Source organism: Filicampus tigris, chromosome 5 (genome assembly GCF_054856515.1).
Source record: "Filicampus tigris isolate MCC_2025a chromosome 5, RoL_Ftig_1.0, whole genome shotgun sequence".
NCBI lineage: Eukaryota > Metazoa > Chordata > Actinopteri > Syngnathiformes > Syngnathidae > Filicampus > Filicampus tigris.
This window is the reverse complement of record NC_141221.1, coordinates 25,696,559-25,720,837: the sequence shown is the minus strand read 5'-3', so window position 1 is coordinate 25,720,837 and position 24,279 is coordinate 25,696,559. Positions and strand designations below refer to the sequence as shown.

Here is a 24,279-nt window from a genome sequence, read left to right as displayed (position 1 = left end):
GTAATGGGTAAACGGTGACTTTTAAAAAAATCTAATGAAATTACAAATATACATATGATAAACGTAGGAATCGGATATTTGTATGTGAAGAGGCATTTTTTCATACCTGGAGCATCTGCAGCCTATATTCATACTTTGAGCATCCGCATATGCATGCAGTATTCTTTTATTTTCGATGCAATATCGTGAAAGACGGCAATCGTTATCGCAAAGAGCCTTCTTATTGTGTTTCATGTGAAAATCAAGTAAAAATTCTGAATATTACACAATAATAGCAGTAAGCAACAAGCTTGTCTGACTTTAATTAGAGAATAAACACTGAGCATTTTTGGTATCCGCAAATGAATTAAAAATCAGTTAATTGTCAAAAATATCAATCTCTCTAAAACTAGAGCCAGTTCAAAGAAACCATTATTATTTCTGGTCTCGCCAGCCCAGAATTACCCAGAAAACCATTAAAATAGCTTTGGCTATTTCGAAAAAAAAAAAGTTTTAGTTGGCTAGTGTAATAAAGTGTGTCAGCAAATTGGGGGACCGTATTATACACAGGTACAGAGAAAAAAAAAGCTTATTAAGGGTGATATGAGGGAGGCGTGTTATACTGGGGTGCATATTATTCACAGGATTTTACGGTACCTGTTCAGGCAATGAACAAAGTAGCAACCTCAGTAGTAACAAAAAAGCTAAACAAAAAAAAAAAAAATCATTTTCAACTGACGTGACAGTGAAACACGCTGGACAAAAACTACCTGGACACTGCTAGAGACTTTTTCTGCTTGGAATGAGGGTCCACCTAGTTTACATTAATTCCCAGTGGAAATTCTTCTTCTCTTCTCTGTGATCGCTAGGGCTGGACAATTGATTGAAATGTAATCGTGATTTTGAGTCTGGGTTCTCTTGATTTTCAAAACGTTACAATCGAAGAAAAATGGCTAAAGTGCAGAACGGCTTGCTGTATTTGCAAGTTCATTGAGAAAGTAAAGCCCGGTTCACGTGGCAGGACAATCGGCCTGATTTTAGCCCCGAATCTCTCCTCCTGACAATCGTAGGTCGTCAGATAATCCTGCCGTAAGTGGTGTGACTGATCTGGACCGCTCGGGAGGACGTCCGACTTCAAATCAGCGATATTCAACATGTTTGATTGTTTTGGCACGACTTTGCACAGTCTGTGGTGTGCCCCTAGGACAAACGAGCACGCGGCCGTACAGCCAAGCCAATCAGAAAGTGAGTTGATGGGGCGGCGATAAAGCGGCACGGTGGTCGACTGGTTAGCACGTCCGCCTCACAGTTCAGAGGTCGTGGGTTCGATCCCAGCTCCGGCCTTCCTGTGTGGAGTTTGCATGTTCTCCCCGTGCCTGCGTGGGTTTTCTCCCGGTACTCCGGTTTCCTCCCACATTCCAAAAACATGCATGGTAAGTTGATTGGACTCTCTAAATTGCCCCTAGGTGTGATTGTGAGTGTGGTTGTTTGTCTCTATGTGCACTGCGATTGGCTGGCAACCAATTCAGGGTGTCCCCCGCCTACTGTCCGAAGACAGCTGGGATAGGCTCCAGCACGCCCCGCGACCCATGTGAGGAGAAGCGGTATCGATAATGGATGGATGGATGGATGCTTCCATTGATATACTGTATATTTGTAGGCATTGATATTTGAATGTGATTCATACAATAATAAGGGCAGCCATGGCTCAGAGGTAAGAGTGTGTCGTCCAGTAATCGGAAGGTCCACTGTTCGAATCCCGCTTTGTCAGAGTCATGTGTTCTTGGGCAATGCACTTCACCCACCTTGTTTCCAGTGCCGCTATCACTGGTGTATAGCTGGGTGTGAATGTTTGGTGGTGGTCGGAGTGGCCGTAGGCAGCCACGCTTCCGTCAGCCTGACCCAGGGCAGCTGTGGCTATACAACTCTATACCGTATTTTCCGGACTATAAGTCGCTCCGGAGTACAAGTCGCACAAGCCATAAAAAGCATAATAAAGGAGGAAAAAACATATATAAGTTGCACTGGAGTATAAATCTCATTTTTAGGGGAAATTGATTTGATAAAATCCAACACCTAAAACAGACGTCATTTAAAATTTAAATGACGACCTATTTAAAATAAAAATAGAATAGAGGCAACAGGCTGAATGGTATGCTTACATTACATTACACAACGCCCCCTCCCCCCCGGAAGCCAAGTTGTCTCCGTCGTGTAACGCTAATATTAAATGCACAAGCTAGCATCTCTGTCGCGTAACGCTAATATTAAATGGACAAGCTAGCAAATGAGTAAAACAAATAGGTGTATTGGGCACCACTTGCAACCCCTCCACCCCTGCTGACGGTGAATAGTTACAGGACCGGGCCGCGAACGGTATAGAATTGTATGAACACGTCCGTGGCAGAAAAAGGTTGGGGAACACTGCTCTAAACAAGCCACTTAGTCTAGAGCAGTCTCTTGCGTTTTAGTGTGAAAATAACATGTGAAATGATATACTGGTCATGTGTTAATGATTGATGCTCAAGTGCACATGACGTGTTTTGAGACGTTGAATTTTTTTGTTGTGGTGTACCCGCCATTGTTAACTTTTGTTTCATTGAATTGTTTGAGGTGAGGAAATCACCAGTGCACCCTTCTACTTAAAGGGGAATTCAACCCAAACACAATTTTTCCAGAATATGTTCTATGCAGGCCCACTAGTTGAAATACGGCATTCTGATTAATATTGCGTTTGTGGAATATAAGTTAGGCAGCAAAATGCACCCACTTTTGCACCCACACAGAAGATGACATCGAAGTTGCTCAGAGCTCAGATAACGACCAATCACCTGTTTTCTGAATCTGAGCCATTATTGGTCGTTATCTGAACCCTGAGCAGCTTTGATGTCATCTTCAGTCGACAGAAGTGGCAAAATGGCCGCCCCCTGAGCTAGCTAAAAACGGGTGGATTTCTCATATTCCACAAACGTAATATTAATCAAACTGCCGTGCTTAGACTAGTGGGCCTGCATAGGACATAGAACATAGAACACCGCAATATGTTCGGGTTGACTTTCCATAGGAATGTCCTACTTTCATGATATGATTTCACTGTAGCATGAAATTTTTACATTTTCCATAAATTTCACCTGAAAGCAAAATATCAGAATATCAAAATATATAAATAAAATATTATTATTATTATTATATTTATATTCTGTTGACAGAAAAGTCACCAATAGCCAGTAATAACGCTTATACTGTAATTAGTATACTATTTCAGGCTTCTGATTGAATTGTTCTTTTATAATTTGTTTTTTAGGCTCATGATGAAATTTGCCCGAAGTACCCAATGATCTGTGAAGGTTGCGCAAAGAAAAAGATACCCAGAGAAAAGGTATCCCAAATGTGGTCTTTAAGTGATTTTTTAATAGTTTTCTTTATTCACAATTCTCTTCTCATTTACTCTCATTTAGCTGGGGATGTAATTCCAAAATAACTGTAGATCATTAGCTTCTTTAATTTTTTTGTTTTGCAGTATGTGGACCATATTAAATTCTGCAGTAAATTTAAAGCACCATGCAGATTTCATGTTGTTGGCTGCGATACATCTGTAAGTAGACATTTTCATCATAATTTGCTGTGTGATACTAGCTAACGTAATAACTGCTGAATCATTTTTCAACTTAACTAATTGATATTACGTCAGATAAACACACTCGTGACAAGACCATAACGAGTATCTTGGCAATGTATCAGAACTTTCATGATGATTGGAAACCAAGTTATTATTCAACAGTTATTACAGAGTGCTGTTAATATACAAAGTATATATGTGTGTGTATATATATATATATATATATATATATATATATATATATATATATATATATATATATATATATACATACATACATACATACATACATACATAGAAGCATTGACACTTGTGATGCTAAACTACATAAAGTAATGCTACTTCAAAGTACAAGATAGGGTACTGAGAAGCAATCATTTTGCTACCTTACCAATTGTTGACAAAGCATGCCAAAGAAGACAACATTAATAATTAAAATTACAATTAGTACTGAAAAAAACTGAAAAGGAAATACAGTATACTGCCTGCTTGTTCATGGTGGAAGCCTGTAATTAAAGAACAAAGAACATAACAGATAAGACTCTTTAAAATGCAACAGAGGTGGGCATTTTGTAAGCAAGTACTGCCAGGAAGGTCCGTCGGTCCGTCACTGACAGACGGCCAATTTACTGACGAATAGCAAATGATGACAAAGTTGGGGGTGCACATGAAATATATGGGGTGTGTGGAGTGGGGGTGTAAGAATTATTAATACCCTACAGAAAGCACTTAATTCGCTCCATATATTCATGTAGCACTGTCGCTCTTAGTCAATAGTCTTAAATGGCGCCCTTCGCGACAACCACAAGCAAGTACCGGTATTAGCATAGACAACATTTACAATACATATACTAAGACGCCTCCCAAAGCCGTATTGGATGTGGCAAAGTGAAACTAATTGTGAAGATGCCTCATTCACTTGCTACTTGGAGATGTAGCACATCCAATATGGTGGATGCCCCCACATATCACTTCAACCGGACCACCCGGTTCAACGGGTATCTGCTGCAGAATTTAAAAAAAAAAAAAAAAAAGAAAAGAATATTTATCTTCAGTTTAGATGGCCAACGAGTTCATAGCTCCCATGGAATCTTTTATGAAATGGTTCAAATAGCTCTTTATTTGCCAGCACTATTGTAATATGTCCCTCACTTGCTATGTCCCTCACTAGTGACGCACCACGACAGTCTAAACTTGTAATGTAGGAAAATAAATGTTGCCAAATGTGCAAAAACTGAGATCAATCGTATCCAAAATGTATGTTGACATCTGTACTCATGCTCACACCAACCTCTGAAAATATTAGAATGATCGCCAAAGTATTCTGGATTTCAGGGCATTTTCTTGATAGAGGTGATTACTACAAATAAAGCCACTTAAGAAACGCACCCATAAAATACAAAATACTAGGGCAATATTCTTAGAGGTTGATGTGGCCGCAAGTAGAGATGTCTACATATATTTTCGGGACAAGTAATTGCGATTTTTTGACATATTGAGCAACGTAAGCTTTTTTTTACGCTTTTGTTGACTGCTTCCCCAAAGTGTCTACCTCAGAGCCGAGGACAGCTCTCGTTAGATATGAATACGTACATTTTTACAGACGTCTTGCCACATTACACAATGCCACACTTTGAAAAATGTGCAGGCCTATCACATGCAAACATTGACGTATTCGTCGCGTATACACCTTCATACTTAACACGATTTTCAGTAAGGCCATGATTGGCTGTTGCAGATAATCAAACGAAAATCACATCACTATTTCTTTAGATTTTTGTCTTAGTGATAAGAAACTCCATCCATCCATTATCTATACCGCTCATCCTCACAAGGGTGGCGGGCGTGCTGGAGCCTATCCCAGCAGTCATTGGGCAGTAGGCAGGGGATACCCTGAACTGGTTGCTAGCCAATCGCAGGGCACACAGAGACAACCAAACAACCACACTCACAATCACACTTAGGGGCAATTTAGAGTGATCAATCAACCTACCATGCATGTTTTGGAATGCGGGAGGAAATCAGAGTAGCCGGAGAAAACCCATGCAGGCACGGGGAGAACATGCAAATTCCACACAGGAAGGCCGGGGCCGGAATAAAACCCACGACCTCTGAACTGTGAGGCGGATGTGTTAACCAGTCGATCACCATGCCGCCCGATAAGAAACTCAACATTAGTATTTCACAACACAAAGCAGCTACTATGATAACATAAAATAATAATATAATAGATCGATAGATAGATAGATAGATGGATAGATATACAGTATAAATGAGGTAACAAATTTAATTTTGATGATCAATCTACGAAGTTGGACACATATAGTGGGTACGGAAAGTATTCAGACCCCTTGAAATGTTTCACTTTCTGTGTCATTTCTTTTTTCATAAATTAGCAAAGATTTCTACATTTCATTTTTTTCTGTCAAGATGCGGTGCTGAGTGTACATTGAGAAATAAAATGAAATAAAATAAACCTTTTTTGATTTTGGCAAATGGCTGCAATGACACAGAAAGTGAAACATTTCAAGGGGTCTGAATACTTTCCGTAAACAATGTATTAATAGTGACTCGTGTATTTTACAGTCCTCTAACCGTGCCTTTCCGTCCTGGCGCTGCTCCCTGTATCGTCTTTTTCCACTAAAGAGCTTGGTCCAAGTGTCTTTTTAATATTTGCAGTGAAGAAAAACAGTTATGGCTGGTTTTTGTTGGTGCATTTTTTTTTTCTGGCCGAGAAGATTCTTCAAGAGACATTCCATATTTGCTTATATTTGGGAACGTGTTCTCCATTAGCTAATCTGTAAGCGGAACAAAATGCCATACTCAGAAAAACAAAACATAAAAACAATTGCTGACAGAAGTCACGACGGGAGCGCGGTCAAAATAACGACGGACTGACCGACTGACGATTATAGTTTGGTTCATTTTGAAAAAATGGCGGACCAACAAAACGTACAAAGTAGTCAATTGCCCACCTCTGACTAATTCACATTTAGGGACATTTCATGACAATTGACTGTTGCATACCCTGAACTGAAAAAATGCTGTGCATCATATACTCAATTTTATTTTTAGATTTCTAAGCAGACTATACATCTACAGTACTTTAAAAATGTATCTGGATACAGATGATTTTATTTTGTGCAACCACTTGACAAAATAAAATTGAGCAAACTCAACCATCATTTTTTTTCAGTCTATAACACTAGTGACAATTGTTAGCACATTAGTGTTACAGTGGACCTGTTGGTGGCTCTCCTTCTCCTAGTAAGCAAATGGAGACGTTAGAGTCTAAGGGGCAGCACATCAGCCGTGAATACCCATATGCCTGAGCTTGTTGAGGGAATGGAACGTGGGGCCATTCCATCGTTGCACTCAGTCTTGACAATCCCCCATTATCAGTCAAATTTTATTCATATAGCACTTTTCATACATTGAAATGCAACTCAAAGTGCTGTGATTATAAAACATTCCCACTGGCATATTTTACTGTAAAGTACCAGGGAAAGTTAATATTTTAAAAAATGTTGGATAATCGATGGATGTATAATCTTTAATTACATTTCAATTTTGTTGTCCTGTTTAATGTTAATGTAATAAATTACTCACAAATGGTGATTGTGGTGCATGTATACTATATGCTTTGAAGCTCCATTATTTATTCACTGTGTGCTTGTTGTTGTTTTTTTGCTTACATTGTACATCATTATATTATTATTTTTGCTGGAGTTGTGTAATTTAGGGGTCACCAACATGGTACCGATGGGCAGCAGGGAGCCCCCAAGGACCATTGAATGGGCCACTGTGATTTTTCACGAATGTTGTAGACGTGCTGATTTGAAAATGTTAACGCTAGTAGAGATTTATAGAAATAAAATGTTGCATAATGATATGTATCTCTTTCTTACCTTGTTAACTCATGTTTGGTAATTATTGTGAGGAATCATGATCAGTGTGTTTACACAGATAAATAACATCACTCAACAATAATAACATCATTAAAGGTAATTTGAGCAAATTTATTATTTCAGAATTGTGTATCAAACTTCGCAGTAAGCGATACTCAAGAAGTAGCTGGTTTCAAAAAGGTTGGTGACCCCTGGTGGTTTCTATCAGGACTGTTTTGTTCTTAATACATTGTAATTTCTTCTCTAATATCCAGGTGGAGAAGGAGAAGATTCATGACCATGAGCGTCAGTGTTCGTACGAACACCTCAACCTGCTTCTGCATTTCATCATGGGCATCAAGGTGAGCCTGGAGAGCCTGCAGCCTCAGAGCCTGGATGTAGCTGGCCACAAGCTGCAGGAACTCCACCAGTCCCTCAGAGACTTAGAACTCAAGATGAGCCAGCTCGGTGGAGGAGGCACTGCAGCTTCTACCGCCTTCACGACACTGCCTAGCACCGTGGGTTCTGCCCTGGAGCTGCAGCTCCAAAGTGAAAAGACCAAGGTAGTCGAGCTCAGCCGACGCTGCCAAGAGCTGGAGCTTAAAGTGAATACATTCGAGAACATCGTTTGCGTCCTCAACCGAGAGGTGGAACGCTCCTGCACCGCCATGGAAGCCTACAACCGGCAACACAGATTGGACCAGGACAAAATTGAGATCCTCAATAACAAGGTGACAAATTGAACACTGGAAATGTTTTTATATCAGTGAAAATATTGGTATTGTATTTGTTAAAGCCGGCATAATCCACTTTTTCCCCATGTCTCTGTTCTGTATAAATGACATGACATGGAATAAAAGGGGACCATGTCCACCCACCAATTGTTGTCCTTCCGAGGTAGTTTCAGGACCATCAGAGGCCGTATCTCACTGAGGGGTGAAGGTTTGAAAGTGTGTGCGCATGAAGCAATTGTTGTTGCAAAGAATTGCAAAGAGGTTCGCTAGACATTCCCAAACAGTTTTAATGAACACTAACATTTTTTATTGTCGCCAACAATTTTTTTTACGTGTTCCTGAATGCCTTTTTGACCAGAAACACTGTTTGAGACCATAATAAATTGTTGGCTAACATGATCTTTGCGACTATTTGCGACCGTGAACAAACCCAGATGAAAAAACAACATTGGCTACGCACACACTTGCAAACCTTCTCCGCTCAGTTAGATGGAGCCCTAAAGTGGAAGTCAACCCAAACATATTTTTTTCAAGAATATGTTCCCATCCGGCCCATTATTTGAAACGGCTGACCTTTTTTCTGAATCTGAGCCGTGATTGGTCGTTGTGAGCAGTTGTGATGTCATTTTCAGTTGACAGAAGGCAAAATGGCAGGCCTCAGAGATGGCTAAAAATGAGTGAATTAACACTTATTCCACAAACGCAACGTTTGTCAGAACGACCTATTTCAACTAGTGGGCTTGCTTAAAACATATTCTTGAAAAAAATGTTTGCATTGACTTCCCCTTTAAAGGTATTCTGCAACTCAGTGTAAGTTTAACACACAACCTCACTTGCGTGCCCTGTTGCATTCAAACCAATTTTCACTGTCAACAAATATTTCATGTATCACCAGATACTAATGTAGTGCAAGATGTCATGCCGCTGTGTTAAAGCGCACACAGTTGCTGCAATATGTCACATTTCTGGGTTTGATTTGAAAGTCAATCGTGGCTCAGTGGAAGTCCTGAATAAGCATAAAGGTGATTTATTATTCTTGGAAAACCCACAACCACAGCTGTATGTGTTCTTGTGCTGACAAGAAGCGTACATAGTGGTTAGTCAGTGAACTTGTCTTGCGCTTCACTTTTATACATTTGTAAGTCACGTCATATGCTATGCTCAGGCTACCATTGTCTTCTCAAATCCCAAGAAGACAATCTGGTTTTCTTCTGGGGGTTTCTCCATTCATCATGCTCTATTGGGTTATGGTCCAGTGATCGACTCAAACACACCGATCCTTTTTCACTGTCTGTGATGTCACTCTATGCGGCGTAAGATCCAATGCGCCGGACCAGGGACCGCTAATGGAAGAGCGGAGCGGTAAAAAATGGCGCACACTGAAGAAATTGAAATTTGTCTTCCTTGTTGTAGTTGCTCCTGGGGTGGGTGATATACGATATTATCTATTGAACAAATTCCTTTTTTTATGCTGCAATACAAGCTAGCCCAATGCGTTCTTCGCGAATTAATTGTAATTGTAAAAAGCATACAATTCCAAAAGAAAATTATTGCATGTCTTTGCGATCTGCATATTGCTGGATATCCATATTTTTTCGATGTGTTGGGCAGCCCTAATATTTTCTTTAGTTTGACACCTTATTTGTGTTTGGTAAAGGTTCGTCAACTGGAGAGAACTGTGAGTCTGCGTGACTTGTCCATCGTAGAGATGGAGGGGAAGATGAGGGATATGTCAGCAGCCACATATGATGGGATCTTTGTGTGGAAGATCTCCGATTTTACAAAGAAGAGGCAGGACGCTGTCGCTGGCCGAGCTCCTGCAATGTTCTCTCCTGGTAATTAACTGATGATGAACATTTGGCTCATTATATAGAGAAGACACCGATGAGTCTTTTTTGCAATGCAATAACATACATTCTCATGTTTTCTAGCCTTTTATACGAGTAAATATGGCTACAAGATGTGCTTGCGTATTTACCTCAACGGAGATGGGACAGGAAGAGGCACTCATTTATCTTTGTTCTTTGTCGTCATGAGAGGACACAGTGACGCACTCCTGAAGTGGCCTTTTAATCAGAAGGTAACACTCAAATACAAGATGAAAAGTAAAATTTCATGATAAGTTTCCAGTTCATATTTTCTTTTGCAAAAATCTAGAATTTACACACTTGGTAGGTCTTGACCAGGGGTTCACAATTCCAGTCCTCGAGGGCCAGTATCCTGCATGTTTTCTATGTCTCCCTGCTGCAACACACCTAATTTAAATGATCATACACTGTATTTTGTGGACTATAAGCCGCATCTTTTTAGAAGCCGCATCCCCTCTATAAAAAAAAAAAAAGAAAAAGAAAACAAACAAAAAAAAAAAGGGAAAAACGATATATAAGCCGCAATGGGTTATAAGATGCACCTACTGTATCTATGTTGAAAAAGTTTATATTTACTGCATTTACAGAACGATTTTGAACTGAAAATGTACATGTATGTACCTGAACAGATTCTTTCCTAACAGTTCCTTTTAAAATGGCAGCAATTTTGCAGGTTAAAATGGAACAGATCCACAGAATAGCCGCACCTTTATATAGGCTGCATGGTTCAAAACCTTGGAAAAAAGTAGCATCTTATAGTCCGGAAATACAGTAATCAGCAAGGTCTGCAGAAGATGGATAACAATCCTGGTCATTTGAATCAGGTGGTTTGTAGCAGGGTGGCAGAGAAAACATGCAGGAGACTGGCCCTTGATGACTGGAATTGCCCACCCCTGGTCTTGACTCATCAATCAGAGTACCGTATTTTCCGCACTATAAGCCGCACCCACCCAATTTTTTAAAAGAACATTGTAAAAAACATATATAAGCCGCACCATTATATAGGCTGCACCTATCTATGTTGAAAAATTTGATATTTACTGCATTTACTGAACGATTTTGAACTGTAAATGGACATGCATGTACCTGAACAGATTCTTTCCTAACAGTGCCTTTTAACACGGCAGCAACTTTGCTGATTAAAACGGAACAGAAACAAGAAAAAATAAAGCACTTATCTTCATTTCAGTGCCCGCTGCTATGGTTAACCCAGTTTTTAAATCTGGCTGACTCGGGTTTCTTGAATAACTACCGTCCAATGAGTATTGTACCAGCCATTTTCAAAATTGCAGAAAAATGGGTGAGTTGTCCAGCACCTTAACAGCAGACCCTCACTCCATGCCATGCAGTTTGGTTTCGGACCTAAATATTCAACTGAAACCGCCACATGCCTCTGAGAAAATAAAAACTTCTCTTGACAATGGTGGAGTTGTAGCAGCAGTATTTTTGGACCTCAGAAAAGCCTTTGATACAGTAAACTACACCGTTCTCCTCAATAAGCTTTCACAATTTAACTTCTCTTGTGACGCTATGAGCTGGATCCAATCATATTTGTCTGATCAAACACAATCTCTATCAATTAACAACTTAATTTCTGAGTCTCTTCAGATAAATACTGGGGTGTCACAGGGTTCGGTGTTAGGCCCCCTTTTATTTAGCGTTTATATCAATGATTTGCCTACCATTTGTTCTGATGTTGATTGCTTAATGTATGCCAAGGACACTGTCTTATTTTTTCATGGTCATTCCAAAGGCATTGTTGCAGCCAGACTAACTAAAGCAATGACTAGTGTTACAACATGGTTGCAGGAGTGATCCCTGCAACTAAATGTGTCAAAAACTGTGAGTATGTACTTGAGTAAAACCAGTAGAGCTTCTCCTAATCCTGAAATACTGACAAATTTCAACAAAATATGCAAAAATGTAAAAATGAATCTTGCAACTTTTCGGTCGATCCGTAATGAAATGTCAACTAACGCGGCAAAACGTTTCTTGCACTCAATGATTTTCAGTCACTTAAATGATTGTATAACAAGTTGGTCTCAGGCTAGAGAGTGCAAAAAGATCATTGGAAGTACTGTACAAACAAGCTATTAAAATCATGGACACGAAACCGCAGCACTATCATCATTGTGCAATACTTAAAAAGTACAATCTCTTGAACTGGGACAATTTTTATAATGTTGCAGATTTAAACCTCATTTATAAGGTACTTAATGGCCTAGCCCCAGTTCCCATGGCCGAATTCATCTGCCAAAGAGACAGTAGTGAGCGCCTCACTCGTGCCTCTCTCAGAGGTGACTGCGCAATTCCTCTGTTCAAAAGTGCTTTTAGTATTTCAACGTGGTCAGTAAGAGGTGCTAAGGAATGGAACAGTATACCAGAGGAGGTTAGGAGACAAACCACCTACAAGGCCTTCGTTAAAAAATTGAGGACATGGTACAAAAATAACTACACTTGCCAACACTAAAACATATACCTTCTGTGATGTCATTGTGTTTATAGTTTTTAATTGTGATTTTTATTGTGTGCCTATCGTTAAATACTTGTGAAATGTTTGAAGGACTTAGTGTCTTGCTATTTATATTTATTTTTTGTAATTGTATTTTAATGCGTTTTTACATCATGGCCAGCCAGGGGACTACAGATGAAAAATAGCCTTTTGGCTAATTCTGTCTTTTTTTAACCATGAGAAAAAAAAACCATATATAAGTCGCACCTTTATATAAGCCACACCTATCTATGTTGAAAAAATTGATATTCACTGCATTTACAGAACGATTTTGAACTGTAAATGTATTTGTCATTTGACAAATAAAAAAAAAATGGCTGGACTAAGCATGGCCGGAAGTCGATTTTAGTCCGGCCCACTAATCGGCCCTCATGCGTGTGACGTGCTCGCGAGGCGGCAAAGTTTCATCTCAGCCTTCTCGGTGAAAGGTTTCTTTTTAGGCTTCTTTCTACTCCAGCGTCGGCGCGAGCGACAACTGATGTTATAGGGATTATGGTATTGCCCCTCCGCCCCCTCTTGTAATGGTATGCCCCAGTTGTAGGTGGGAGGCGCAGGTTACGTGATGTGAAAATAAGGAAATACAAACACGCTTGAACGCACGTTGCTGTCGCACTTCTCTTCTTACACAAACAACTGCCACATTGATTCACATGACTGACGCATTGTGCTGTTGGTGACAGGTCTGCAAGTCTGCAACACATGCCACGCACACATAAGGATTTGTTGCTGCTCTGATCGGTCCATTATGTCACATTTTGCGATGACATACAGTTTCCCACACGTAGAGGATGCCCCACGCAGCTCGTTGCTGCTGCAAAGCAACTAGTCTAGCAGCGTTATGTGTGGAGAGAATTTACTTACCACGTTCCCCCTTAGCCGCCACCTTCCAGATCGTTTTCGCAATAAAATTAAATGCATCGTTTGTCATCTCGGTGCCTTTATGGTTGTAGCAGGTACGATATCCATTGTGGTCGCTGTCTTTTTGAAGCGACGCCCCCTGACTTGTTTCAAAACAACTTGTGTCCACGAGTATATATATGATATATATTATTATTATTATTTTTTTTTTTGGAGTATATTCAAGCTGCGCGCAGCACTGACTCAAGGATGACGCAGCCACATCAAGGTGGAGTTCATGCACTTCTCTGGCATCTTCCCTATTTCTGGAAATACGCCATAACCAACCAGCTGTGTATAGTGGTTTGCTGGTATGCTTTTATTTTGAAGGCCGGGAAGGAGGGGAAGTGTGGAAAATAAATAACAAATCCAGCCCGGGGCTCGCAATGCAAGTAAGCACACGCACATTGGCTAAGTACTACTGGCGCATTTGAAGCGTGTCCACAGCGGGTTCAAATTGTAAATTAGCCAGCTAATGATCTTTAAAAAGCCTCTGCCGTTAGAGCATTTCTCCCGCGGTGACGTCAATCATGGATGCTTTTTTTCTTTGGTTGGAGGGCGTAATGGGGCGGGGGCCGACAATGTTTGTGAATATGGCCGGGGGTCGCAGCCGGAAGGGTACTTACCCAAGTCAAGGGTGGAGGGTTGCGGCCGGATGGGCAAAAAATGGTCAAGTGCCCAGCTCTGGTAATTAGTAATAATGATGTAATGAGTACCGTAGCACAATGGATGGTATATCATTGGAAAACTGCAATCATTCTCTTTTTGAATATGCCAAAACTTAATTTCTGAATTATGGGTCATTGTGCCTCATTTTCCTTTGCAGGATCACATTTGTATCGGAGATATGCAACATTTTTCATGATAGATATCAACAAGAAATAATTTTTACATTGAAAGGGAAATTCGATTCTGAATTAAAATGTTGTTTCATTTAAATCATTTTTAGGATTGGTCAATTGGTCAACAAGTCAATTTTATCCAAAGAGGTGGGGTTATAGCCACTCTTTGAAGTAATTTATTTTTCGACTGATCAATCAGAGATCAACAGCCCTTGCAGCTAAGGCAGTCCATTCAACAAAACAACACCACGTGTGGGATTTGTATGGCAAAACAAGTCCGTGGATGCTGCAAAGTTAAAACAACACTTATACCAAACTCACATATCACAACAGCCGTAGTGGAAAAACCGTCGAGTGAGGAAATGGAATGACCAACTTGACGCCAAGGGTCATTCTTGGACACCGGAGCAATGGATTGTGCTATGGCTCTTCCCAAAGGTAAACTTGAAATACAGTAATACTTGGAATGTTATCATGGAGTTTGTTACCTGTTGCAGAAATTTCCAGCAGAAACACAAATAGTCTGAGTGTGTGTGTTTTAATTACCACCCCGCACTGAAAATGGTTACCTGTTTAAAGTCTCACCACACATTAGACAGGATAGAGGATTTATTTACAGAAAGTATATTAGTTTTGTAAGCCAATGTATTATTCAGATGGAATGTAAAGATTGGGTTTACATACTGGGGGGGAAATACCAAATAAATTACACTTGAATTGTTAAAAAGACAACTGTTAAAGATAAAATGCAAATGTAAGGCTTACATCACAGGCGCATGTAATCTAAACGTATACTCAGACCTTTTTGGGCATGTATTTTGATTTACAGCTGTCCTGGTAAATTTCATTTCACATAACTTGGACACTTAAACGACTTACTGTTAGTCATTTTGCATTTATACGTCAATAGGTAAGCGGAAAAGGAAGCCAAACAACCAACTCTTCCTTGATCCTGGATGTGCTGCGTTGCTGTTTCTGAGGCAAGAACGTAAATACCTATTATAGTTAGATGAAGTATTTTTATTTAGTTTTTTTTTGTTGTTGTAGCAATTGTAAGCAAGGCTTTTTAGTTACCAAGAGCAATAACAGACTTATTCCAAAGCTAATGCTCTGCCTACACAACAAAGTTTTACTCACCATCTACGTAGACCCAAGTATAGTACAGGTATTTATTAAAAAAAAGAGGATTTATCCAAAGAAAGTATACAGTTGTTAAAGTTAGTAGTAGTAAGCTACTGTGATATGAGCAGTTTTACTAATAACACTCCGCTTAGATATATGAAAGTAAAATGTATTGCATGTTCGATAAAAAAATGCACCCAAATAAATATATATATTATAAAAAACAACTGTTGAAGATAAAATGCAAATGTATGCATAAATTCCCGATTTATAGCCTCTAGTACTAAACTTTGAATTTTTTTTCTGCATGTTTTTTGATTTACAGTTATGTATGGATATGCTGAAGAAGTTTCCAATGCAGGGACAAGCGTGAACCCTCTATCAGGCCACCAAGCAGCAACCCTCATCCAGTTTTCGCCCGTGTCAGTAAGACATTTCACATACAGTAGCTTGTAGGACAATTCTGTTATCAGCTGTTATTAGGAAAGCACACAAGCGATGGGACCTTAGATTCAATCACAGAGATGGAAATTGCAAGCCAGGAGTTCACCAGGGCAGTAAATGATGTGTGGCCAGGCACACACTCATCCAAGTTGCGGACAATGCCGAGTTGTCCTGAATGCAGAACTGAGAAATTCAACCCTGCTTCTGACCGTGTTATTTTATTTTATTTTAACATGCACAAATCAAAAGTGGTAATGTACAATTAATTTTTTTTGTCCACAAAACTTGCCATGCAAAACACATTTACTGGTGTTATAATTAAAAACTATATAAGAGCTGTCAATGAAGTCATGTATTTTTTTAATTTACTTTTACTTACCCTGGTAAGGTATTTGCAATGCCGACCAGGCTGCATACAGCAGAGTGCTATTATGGGTATTATGGGGGAGAAAAAAAACTCAAAAAAGATAAGTATACATACAACAACACTGTCACTCTGATTCTCATGTTGGCACATTCAAATATTGATTGTATATTTTAATGCTATCCAATATGTTTTAAACTTAGATTACGAAATACTTGGTACACTAACGTTAAAGGTCACTGTCTGAAATGTTTTCTGTTAACTGAAATGATGTTTAAGAGCCATAGGGTGTCAGTAATCAATAACAAAGTAACACAATGCTTCCCCCTGAATACGTCATCAGTCTCATTTGCGTGATCTACCAAAAACTATGAGTTGCGGTGGAAATGGAAGGCACTTGTGCCACAGGAACTTTATATTACCAGGAACTAAATGTTCCTGGTTGGTGGAAAACTTGAGTTACAAGCTTGGTCACGGAACAAACCAAAAACTCTGAAGTTGTGCTGCCACTGTATAACAACTGGCTTTTTCTTTCTGCATATTGGAACACTTGTTTTAAGGAAGATTGCCACATGTGTACCCAGGTCACCCTAATGCTGCTTGACCAGAACAACAGGGAGCACATAATCGATGCTTTCCGGCCCGACATCTCGTCCTCGTCCTTCCAGAGGCCTGTCAGCGATATGAACATTGCCAGTGGCTGCCCGCTCTTCTGTCCGCTCTCCAAGCTGGAATCTAAAAACTCGTACATTCGTGATGACACCATCTTCATCAAGGCCATTGTAGACCTCATCGGGCTCTAGGTTTAAATCAGGCAATTGTATTGTGACATTTTTCTTTCGGGTCTGTCATTTGGCGATAAGCAAGAGTTGGAAACTTAACACTCACTATTTCTCATCATCTACCAATCAAAAACAGCGTTCTAAAAACGTGAACACAAATATTTATTTACCACCAAAACAAATGTCTGAGTGTACCAGTAACTTAACGAGTAACTGCTATTTTTTAATTGACTCTCATCATACTGTTTATCAGATTCTGGATAAATAAGACCAATATTTTGTTTCTCATTTGAACACCTATTTTTGAGTTTTTCCAAACAGATGTACAGTATATGATTCTCCAACAGTCTGCAAATGACTTTTTTTTGGATTGATGGGAAGACTAAAACAGATACCAACACGTATGTGCTGTTCATTTTTGCCCTCACTTTCTCAAAAAAAAAAAAAAAAAAAAAAAAGGATTGTAGCTGCATTAATTTGCATTAAGGAGCAGTATGATGATACCATTTAGCTTTTTCAACACTTGATTGCAGTGATCAAGAGTGACCAGTGTGTGGTTGTGAACATTACTTGAATTCCATGAATTCTGCGTGCAGTACTTAAGTCATGAAAGTGTACCGGTAGTTACTTTATGTGTGTGTGCACATCTGAATGTATGAGTGTATTTTAATTCTTGAGTTTTGTAACAATAGTAGTCAAGTTGAATAGCCAAATTCCACCAGATTAAGTCTTTTTGACAATATATATGGTCATATCTCACCATTTATGTACTTCCGTTTAACAATGGCAGTTTTACTAATACAGTAACTAATGTACTAACAACCGCTGTTATAATCTGAGGTTATTGTATATTCAAAATGTACACACATATTAAGGTAATTTGAGACTTCCGGGAATGCTGTTGTTGTCTTTTACATATATATTATGAAACAAGCTCAAAATAATTGAGTATCCAAATCCTCCACGAGACCAAGAGGTATGACAAACGAATTAATAGCACTGAAATACCCATTCCTCTCTGTGGTGATTGTATGACTTTGAAATATGGCTGCACCATTAATAATCTTTAAAAATATCTACATGCATATATTCAAATGTACAAATGCTGTGTATCTGCAGTTATTTCATGTGCTCAAAAACACAATACCTCCAAAAAACAGTCAATGTGGACCCAGTTCAGTACATTTTGTGCCGTCATGCACGATATTTCAGTGTGCAGAGTGCTGTGTTGAAAGGAATTTTATGTCATTGTCAGTTTAAAGAATGCTTACTGCAGTGTTGGTGTCCAAATAGTAGGTAGGTCACAATATCGGCAATCTCATGATATCTCGATATTAAAATCGCCACGATATATCGTCGTCGTTAGGCCACAATATTAATAGCAGCAAATCTGTTTAAAAGCCCAAGTTGTTTTCCAATTGTGCAGTTCCAGCACCATCTGGTGGTTAGTTTATTAGTGCCGTTTAATTTGATGCCACATATGTTCAAGACCCACGCCAATCGCCAATAGGAGCGCATGACTGGACAATTCTATTTTTTTTCAGAATGCTGTTATTATGAACAAAAACAGAATATTGTCCTGCTGTTTTTTTTTTATATTATGAGCTTTTATATATTATCGTGAGCTTTTTTATATTTCGGCAACCTCCCCACAATATCGTGATAATTATCATAACGTGCTATTATTGTATGATGACATTTGGTTATCGTGACATCCCTACTGAATAGCTATCAGATATCACGCTATTAACGTTGTTCCTCCATGAATTCACCTTTGTTTTTACTTACTTCATAATAGTGTGATCTATATCTGTGGGACAGGTCTTTTATAAATATTGGACAGTCCTAATGACCTTTTTTCAATTATTATCGGAAATACGTACTGCAATTGGCTTGCGACCAGTCCAGGGTGTAGCCCACCTCTCACCCGAAATCAGTTGGTATAGGTTTCATCTGACCCGTGACCCTAATAAGGATAAGCCGTATAGAAAAAGGAACTATGAAAATATATACTAAATCTTCAATATTTACTTCAACATCAATCACATCAAAATTACGAGTTTGTGTGTGTATTAAAGTTTAAGTCAATCCAAACATATTTTTTTCCAGAATATGTTCTATGCAAGCCCACTAGTTGAAACAAGGCATTCTGATAAATATTGCGTTTGTGGAATATCCACTCCTTTTTAGCCATCTCTGGGGGCGGCCATTTTGTCACTTCTGTCGACTGAAAATGTCATCACAACTACTCAGGGCTCAGGTAACGACCAAACACAGCTGACCTGTTTTCTGAAGCTGAGCTAAAAAGGGGTGGAGGTGCTGCTTCACCCATATTCCACAAACGCAATATTAATCAGAATGCCATGTTTCAACTAGTGGGCCTGCTGGGAACATATTCTTGAAAAAAATGTGTTTGGGTTGATTTCCTTTTAAGACTTTAAAAATAATCATGATTTATATCCACAAGAATGTTATACTCATTTGGTTTGTTTGCGGCTGTATTTGTGTTTTGACATGAATCAGACCTTTTTTTTTTCTCTAATCCTGAGTCTTGTCATCGTTGACCAGATCGGTCTATATTTATATGTAAGTGTCCGGTCTGTGTCATTACTTGGGAAGAGATTTTAAATACATTTTCTTGTTTACATTTACTAATGTATGTACTTTTGCTCCTGCTTCATGCACAAACATGTGGATGCTGTAACTGCAGAACTGATAGGCCAGTGACAAAAAGGATCTTATGGTAGTATTTTTTTTCATGACTTCAATGATCTACTATTTGCATAAAAAGTGCCTGTATAATTTTAATGTTCCATGAACTCATTGAATGTATATGTGCTTTTATAACAGACCAAATTTGAACTTTTTTTTGGTGAATTTTCAATTAATTGTCATTGGTTTCCCCTTCTATTTACTGATGTCTCATTGACAAACATTGTTTCAATTATCAATTGCAAACTTGATACATGAATGTAATAATATTAAAGTCACATATTGCCATTTTCATCTATGTTGTGCATGCTTTTACAGCCCAAAAGGCATTCATTACCTGTGCACAAGAGCTTTGAGGTGGGACAGAAAAAAAAAAAAAAAACAACCTCTGCAACCAAAAGACGAGCCTTTAACACATCGGCCACAACAAACTGAAATGTAGTACAGTATTTAATGTTTATATTACCATCAGTTCCTGCACTAACTGATACAAAGCTACAAACCACTGGGCAAAATTTGAGCAAATTATGTCATTGTCAGCAAGATTGAAAAGTTTGCAGGGAGACCCCGATGGATTTCAACTCCTTTGCCTAACCACTCGGCCACAGCAGGCGGAAAAGTCTCCTCTTGATCTGAACATAAGCATTAATGTTAGTGCTTACTCACCCAAAGTGACAAAACAGAACAAAGTTCAGGAAAGGTTTTCTGTTGTAAGAAATATTCTAACCTTTGCAAGGGCACCCCAATGGATTTTGTAGTCAATCGCGTTCACCTCTCTCCCACAACAATGTGAACGTTTTACTGTTATTCCTAACATTATCATTGAAACAACCAGAGATGGCCACTTAACCCCTTTTTTGCCGTCCTCTGCGACCTGGGTACTCTCCCGTTCTCGTCCCTCTGCCCTTGTTCATAAAAATATTTGTCCTCCGACCCCATCCGTCCTTGTCTTTTAAAGCGCTTCCGTCCTTACATTCTGTTGGTCCGCTCTCCCGACCGTAAAAAAAACAAAAAAGAACTTCACTGCACTCATAAACATTATTTAAAGCTCATTAGCTGGCTAATTTCCTATGCACATCCACATATATTGTGAGTAAATTGAATTGTTTACTACGGTTTAAGGCGGCACGGTGGTCGACTGGTTAGCACGTCCGCCTCACAGTTAAGAGGTCGTGGGTTCGATCCCGGCTCCGGCCTCCCTGTGTGGAGTTTGCATGTTCTCCCCGTGCCTGCGTGGGTTTTCTCCAGGTACTCCGGTTTCCTCCCACATTCCAAAAACATGCATGGTAAGTTGATTGGTCACTCTAAATTGCCCCTTGGTGTGACTTTGAGTGCGGATGTTTGTCTCTGTGTGCCCTGCGATTGGCTGGCAACCAATTCAGGGTGTCCCCCGCCTACTGCCTGAAGACAGCTGGGATAGGCTCCAGCACGCCCCGCGACCCTTGTTAGGATAAGCGGTATCGATAATGGATGGATGGACAACGGTTTAACAGAGATAACATGTAGCTGCCAACACAAGACCGTCGTGATGCGATGATGATGATGCGGACCGGAGCAAGCCAGGGGACATCACGAGAATATTTGAGATTGCATAATAACGCAATACTTTTGCGTTTTAACTCAAGATGTTTTCAGTTTTTATTGCGTTATTTCGCAATAAATTCATTCATTATCCATACCGCTTATCCTCACAAGGGTCGCGGGCATGCTGGAGCCTATCCCAGCTGTCTTTGGGCAGTAGGCGGGGGACACCCTGAATTGGTTGCCAGCCAATCGCAGGGCACACAGAGACAAACATCCGCACTCACAATCACACCTAGGGGCAATTTAGAGAGTCCAATCAACTTACCATGCATGTTTTTGGAATGTGGGAGGAAACCGGAGTACCCGGAGGAAACCCACGCAGGCACGGGGAGAACATGCAAACTCCACACAGGGAGGCCGGAGCCGGGATCGAACCCACGACCTCTGAACTGTGAGGCGGACGTGCTAACCAGTCAACCACCGTGCCGCCGCAATAAAAATAATTATTGCAAAATAACGCAATGTTAATTTAAGAGAAGAACGAACGCCTTCAATTTCCGGATCATAGCTTTGAGTGTACGGCGGAGCTGACATTTGGATAGATTTTTACATGACATCCCGCTCCGTTCCTGGGAGGGAATGCCCCTCTCTGGCAACAACTAAATAAGTGAAAAGGTAATGTTGGCAGGATTCAAACTGTGCAAAAAGAGACTATTGCATTTCAAGTGCATCACATTAACACCTTTTCTATAACAACACAAATCACGGGCTTTTTATGCTAAAATTACCATGCTAGAGCAAACTTCGCCAAAGAAACAACATGGAACAAAATTGAAGAAAGATATCCTCCTGTTGGAAGAATTTGAACCTGCGCAGCGGAGACCCCAATGGAATTCTTCTCCATTGCCTTAACCCCTTAATCACAAAAACCTCTTAGGTTTAGCATTAAATGAGCTGGGCATTCCGTCCCGGGGGCGGAACGGTCCGTCCCGCCGTCCCGGACGGACAACCATTTTTGGGACGGAGAATGGGGGGCGACACGTTTTAAAAAAGGGACGGACTAAGCAAGGGTGGAGGTGGATTTTAGTCCAGGCCACTAATCGTCCCTCATGCATGTGAGGCGGCCAAAAGTTAATTTCAACCTACTTGGCGAAATCGGCAAATGACAGAAATACGTACGTAGCTTTAGTTGTGCTAAAGCTAATGCAAACAAATATTGCCGCCTTGGTAACGTTCAACAGCTGTAAAAAACTAAAGAAAGTAAAAAAATACCAGGTATAACAAGCTCTTTTCTCACGGTTCTCCAAGCCTGGCCTCTTTTTTTCTTGTCCTGGTACTGGTAGCTGGCCGTGTCATATAGCTCGAGATGTCCACAAACCACAACAATAATGTTTTCCTTCATTTTGCACTCCCCGCACAAGACCCGCCAAGTGTATAGGACGCTGTGTGTGGCATAGCACTCCCCGATGCTTACTGGCTGCCGCGAGGCGAAGAGGGAAAAAAGTTCATTTGTTTTAGCCGTGCTGAATGGGCGGATTTTTGGTACTTCGCTCCGCGTCCCACCGCTTCAAGCGCATCATACGCACCACCCTGAACGCAACCGCGCCCACCTGTGCTAACTACATTGACTTCAATTGAATCACGCCGCCAGAAACGCCCTCTATGGATTTGGTGTGAATGCAGTGTAAGACAGCTGGCCTATTCGTGGGACAAGTGCACACACATGTAGCAGCACCGAAACTGCTGGAGGGGAAACCAGCGAACCAATCAGCAACCCGAAGGGCTGACCAATGCAAGTGCTCCCTGGACAGGGCGTCCCCGCCCATCCTTTCGGAGAATAACCTCTCTCACGTCCGCTGGACTGACATATAAACAATGACCGCTGTTAAATAAAGAAGTTACATTGCATCTCTCGACTCGCTCACTTCGTTTCCCTACAAACATACAACGTGTGTTGGCAAGCGGTTCGTTAAACCGTTAACCCAGAAGTGGGTGCCCATAAGGTAAGCGGATTTTAATAGTAAATTAGCTAGCTAATGAGCTTTAAACAAATCTCTGCCGTTAGCACCTCTCCTGTCATGCACGGATGCCTTTTTATTTTTATTTATTTTTTTGGTGGGTGGGGCAGACTTAAGGACGGAACTGCTTTAAAAAGACAAGGACAGACGCGGTCGGAGGATGATAATTTTTATGAATAAGGATGGACGGACGAGGGTGAAAGGGTACCCAGGTCGCGGACAGACGACGGACTGGCAGAAAAGTGCCCAGCTCTGCACCTGTCATATGCGCCATACTTTTATAATTCTGGAAGTCGTTAAATTTACAGAATGGTCTTGGGTGGAAAATGAGGTAATGGACACGATCAATGTAAATCACGACGGGCAGTGCTTGCGGGCCAGTAATCCAGTCTCTTTGTTTAAGTTAATACAGGTCCAAATCGCCGATCAAACGCAACTTGTCGGCATACCGCACACTCGCCTGCCTGCTCAAAGTTTCTGTGTATTTCTCCGTCGTAATAGATGCTTTAAATGCACTAAAAATGCATAGTCGCGTAAAAGACTCCAACTGACCAGCATACGTGTTCCCAAGGAAAAGAAGGCATTGCCATCCAAAATGGACGAGCGCATGGGATTGTGGAACAAACCAATAAACACTATAGTGGACCATGTAATCAACTATGGACCTGAAATTTTCGGCTCTTTCTGGTGTCTATTGTACATAGTGTTTTATGTTAATTTATTGATTTCACTTGTTGTATTATGGCTATTTTGTTGTTTGTATGTAAAGTGCTTTGTTATAGCTCTAGCTGTTGTGAAATGCACTATAGAAATAAAATTGTATTGTATTGTATTTTTTTGTTTGTTTCTTTGGTTGTTTTTTTTGGTTTGTGTGTGTGTGTGGGTGTGTGTGTGTATGTGTGTGTTTTGACATGGACAAATACAGTTTGGGGTTTGTTTTAATGTTATCAGTAAGTAAAGTGAGCACCTTGAATA

General features: G+C 40.1%; 1 protein-coding gene across 8 annotated transcripts in view; it reads left to right on the top strand.

The window, feature by feature from the left end:
* The window catches only part of LOC147147931 (TNF receptor-associated factor 2-like), a 28,255-nt gene extending 8,205 nt beyond the window's left edge, over nucleotides 1-20,050 (top strand). For 2 of the 8 annotated variants that reach the window (XM_086031062.1, XM_086031066.1), the window contains exons 5-10: nucleotides 3,284-3,358; nucleotides 3,500-3,574; nucleotides 7,761-8,216; nucleotides 9,877-10,054; nucleotides 10,151-10,299; nucleotides 16,829-20,050. In XM_086031062.1, coding sequence (XP_085887188.1) covers nucleotides 3,284-3,358; nucleotides 3,500-3,574; nucleotides 7,761-8,216; nucleotides 9,877-10,054; nucleotides 10,151-10,299; nucleotides 16,829-17,071 — 1,176 coding nt within the window. In that variant the 3' untranslated portion in view covers nucleotides 17,072-20,050. Of the gene's footprint in view, nucleotides 1-3,283; nucleotides 3,359-3,499; nucleotides 3,575-7,760; nucleotides 8,217-9,876; nucleotides 10,055-10,150; nucleotides 10,300-14,322; nucleotides 15,319-15,785; nucleotides 15,887-16,828 lie in introns of all 8 variants that reach the window. The other 6 variants (XR_015086846.1, XR_015086844.1, XR_015086845.1 and 3 more) reach the window with 6 other exon arrangements.
* Nucleotides 20,051-24,279: the final 4,229 nt, after the last annotated feature.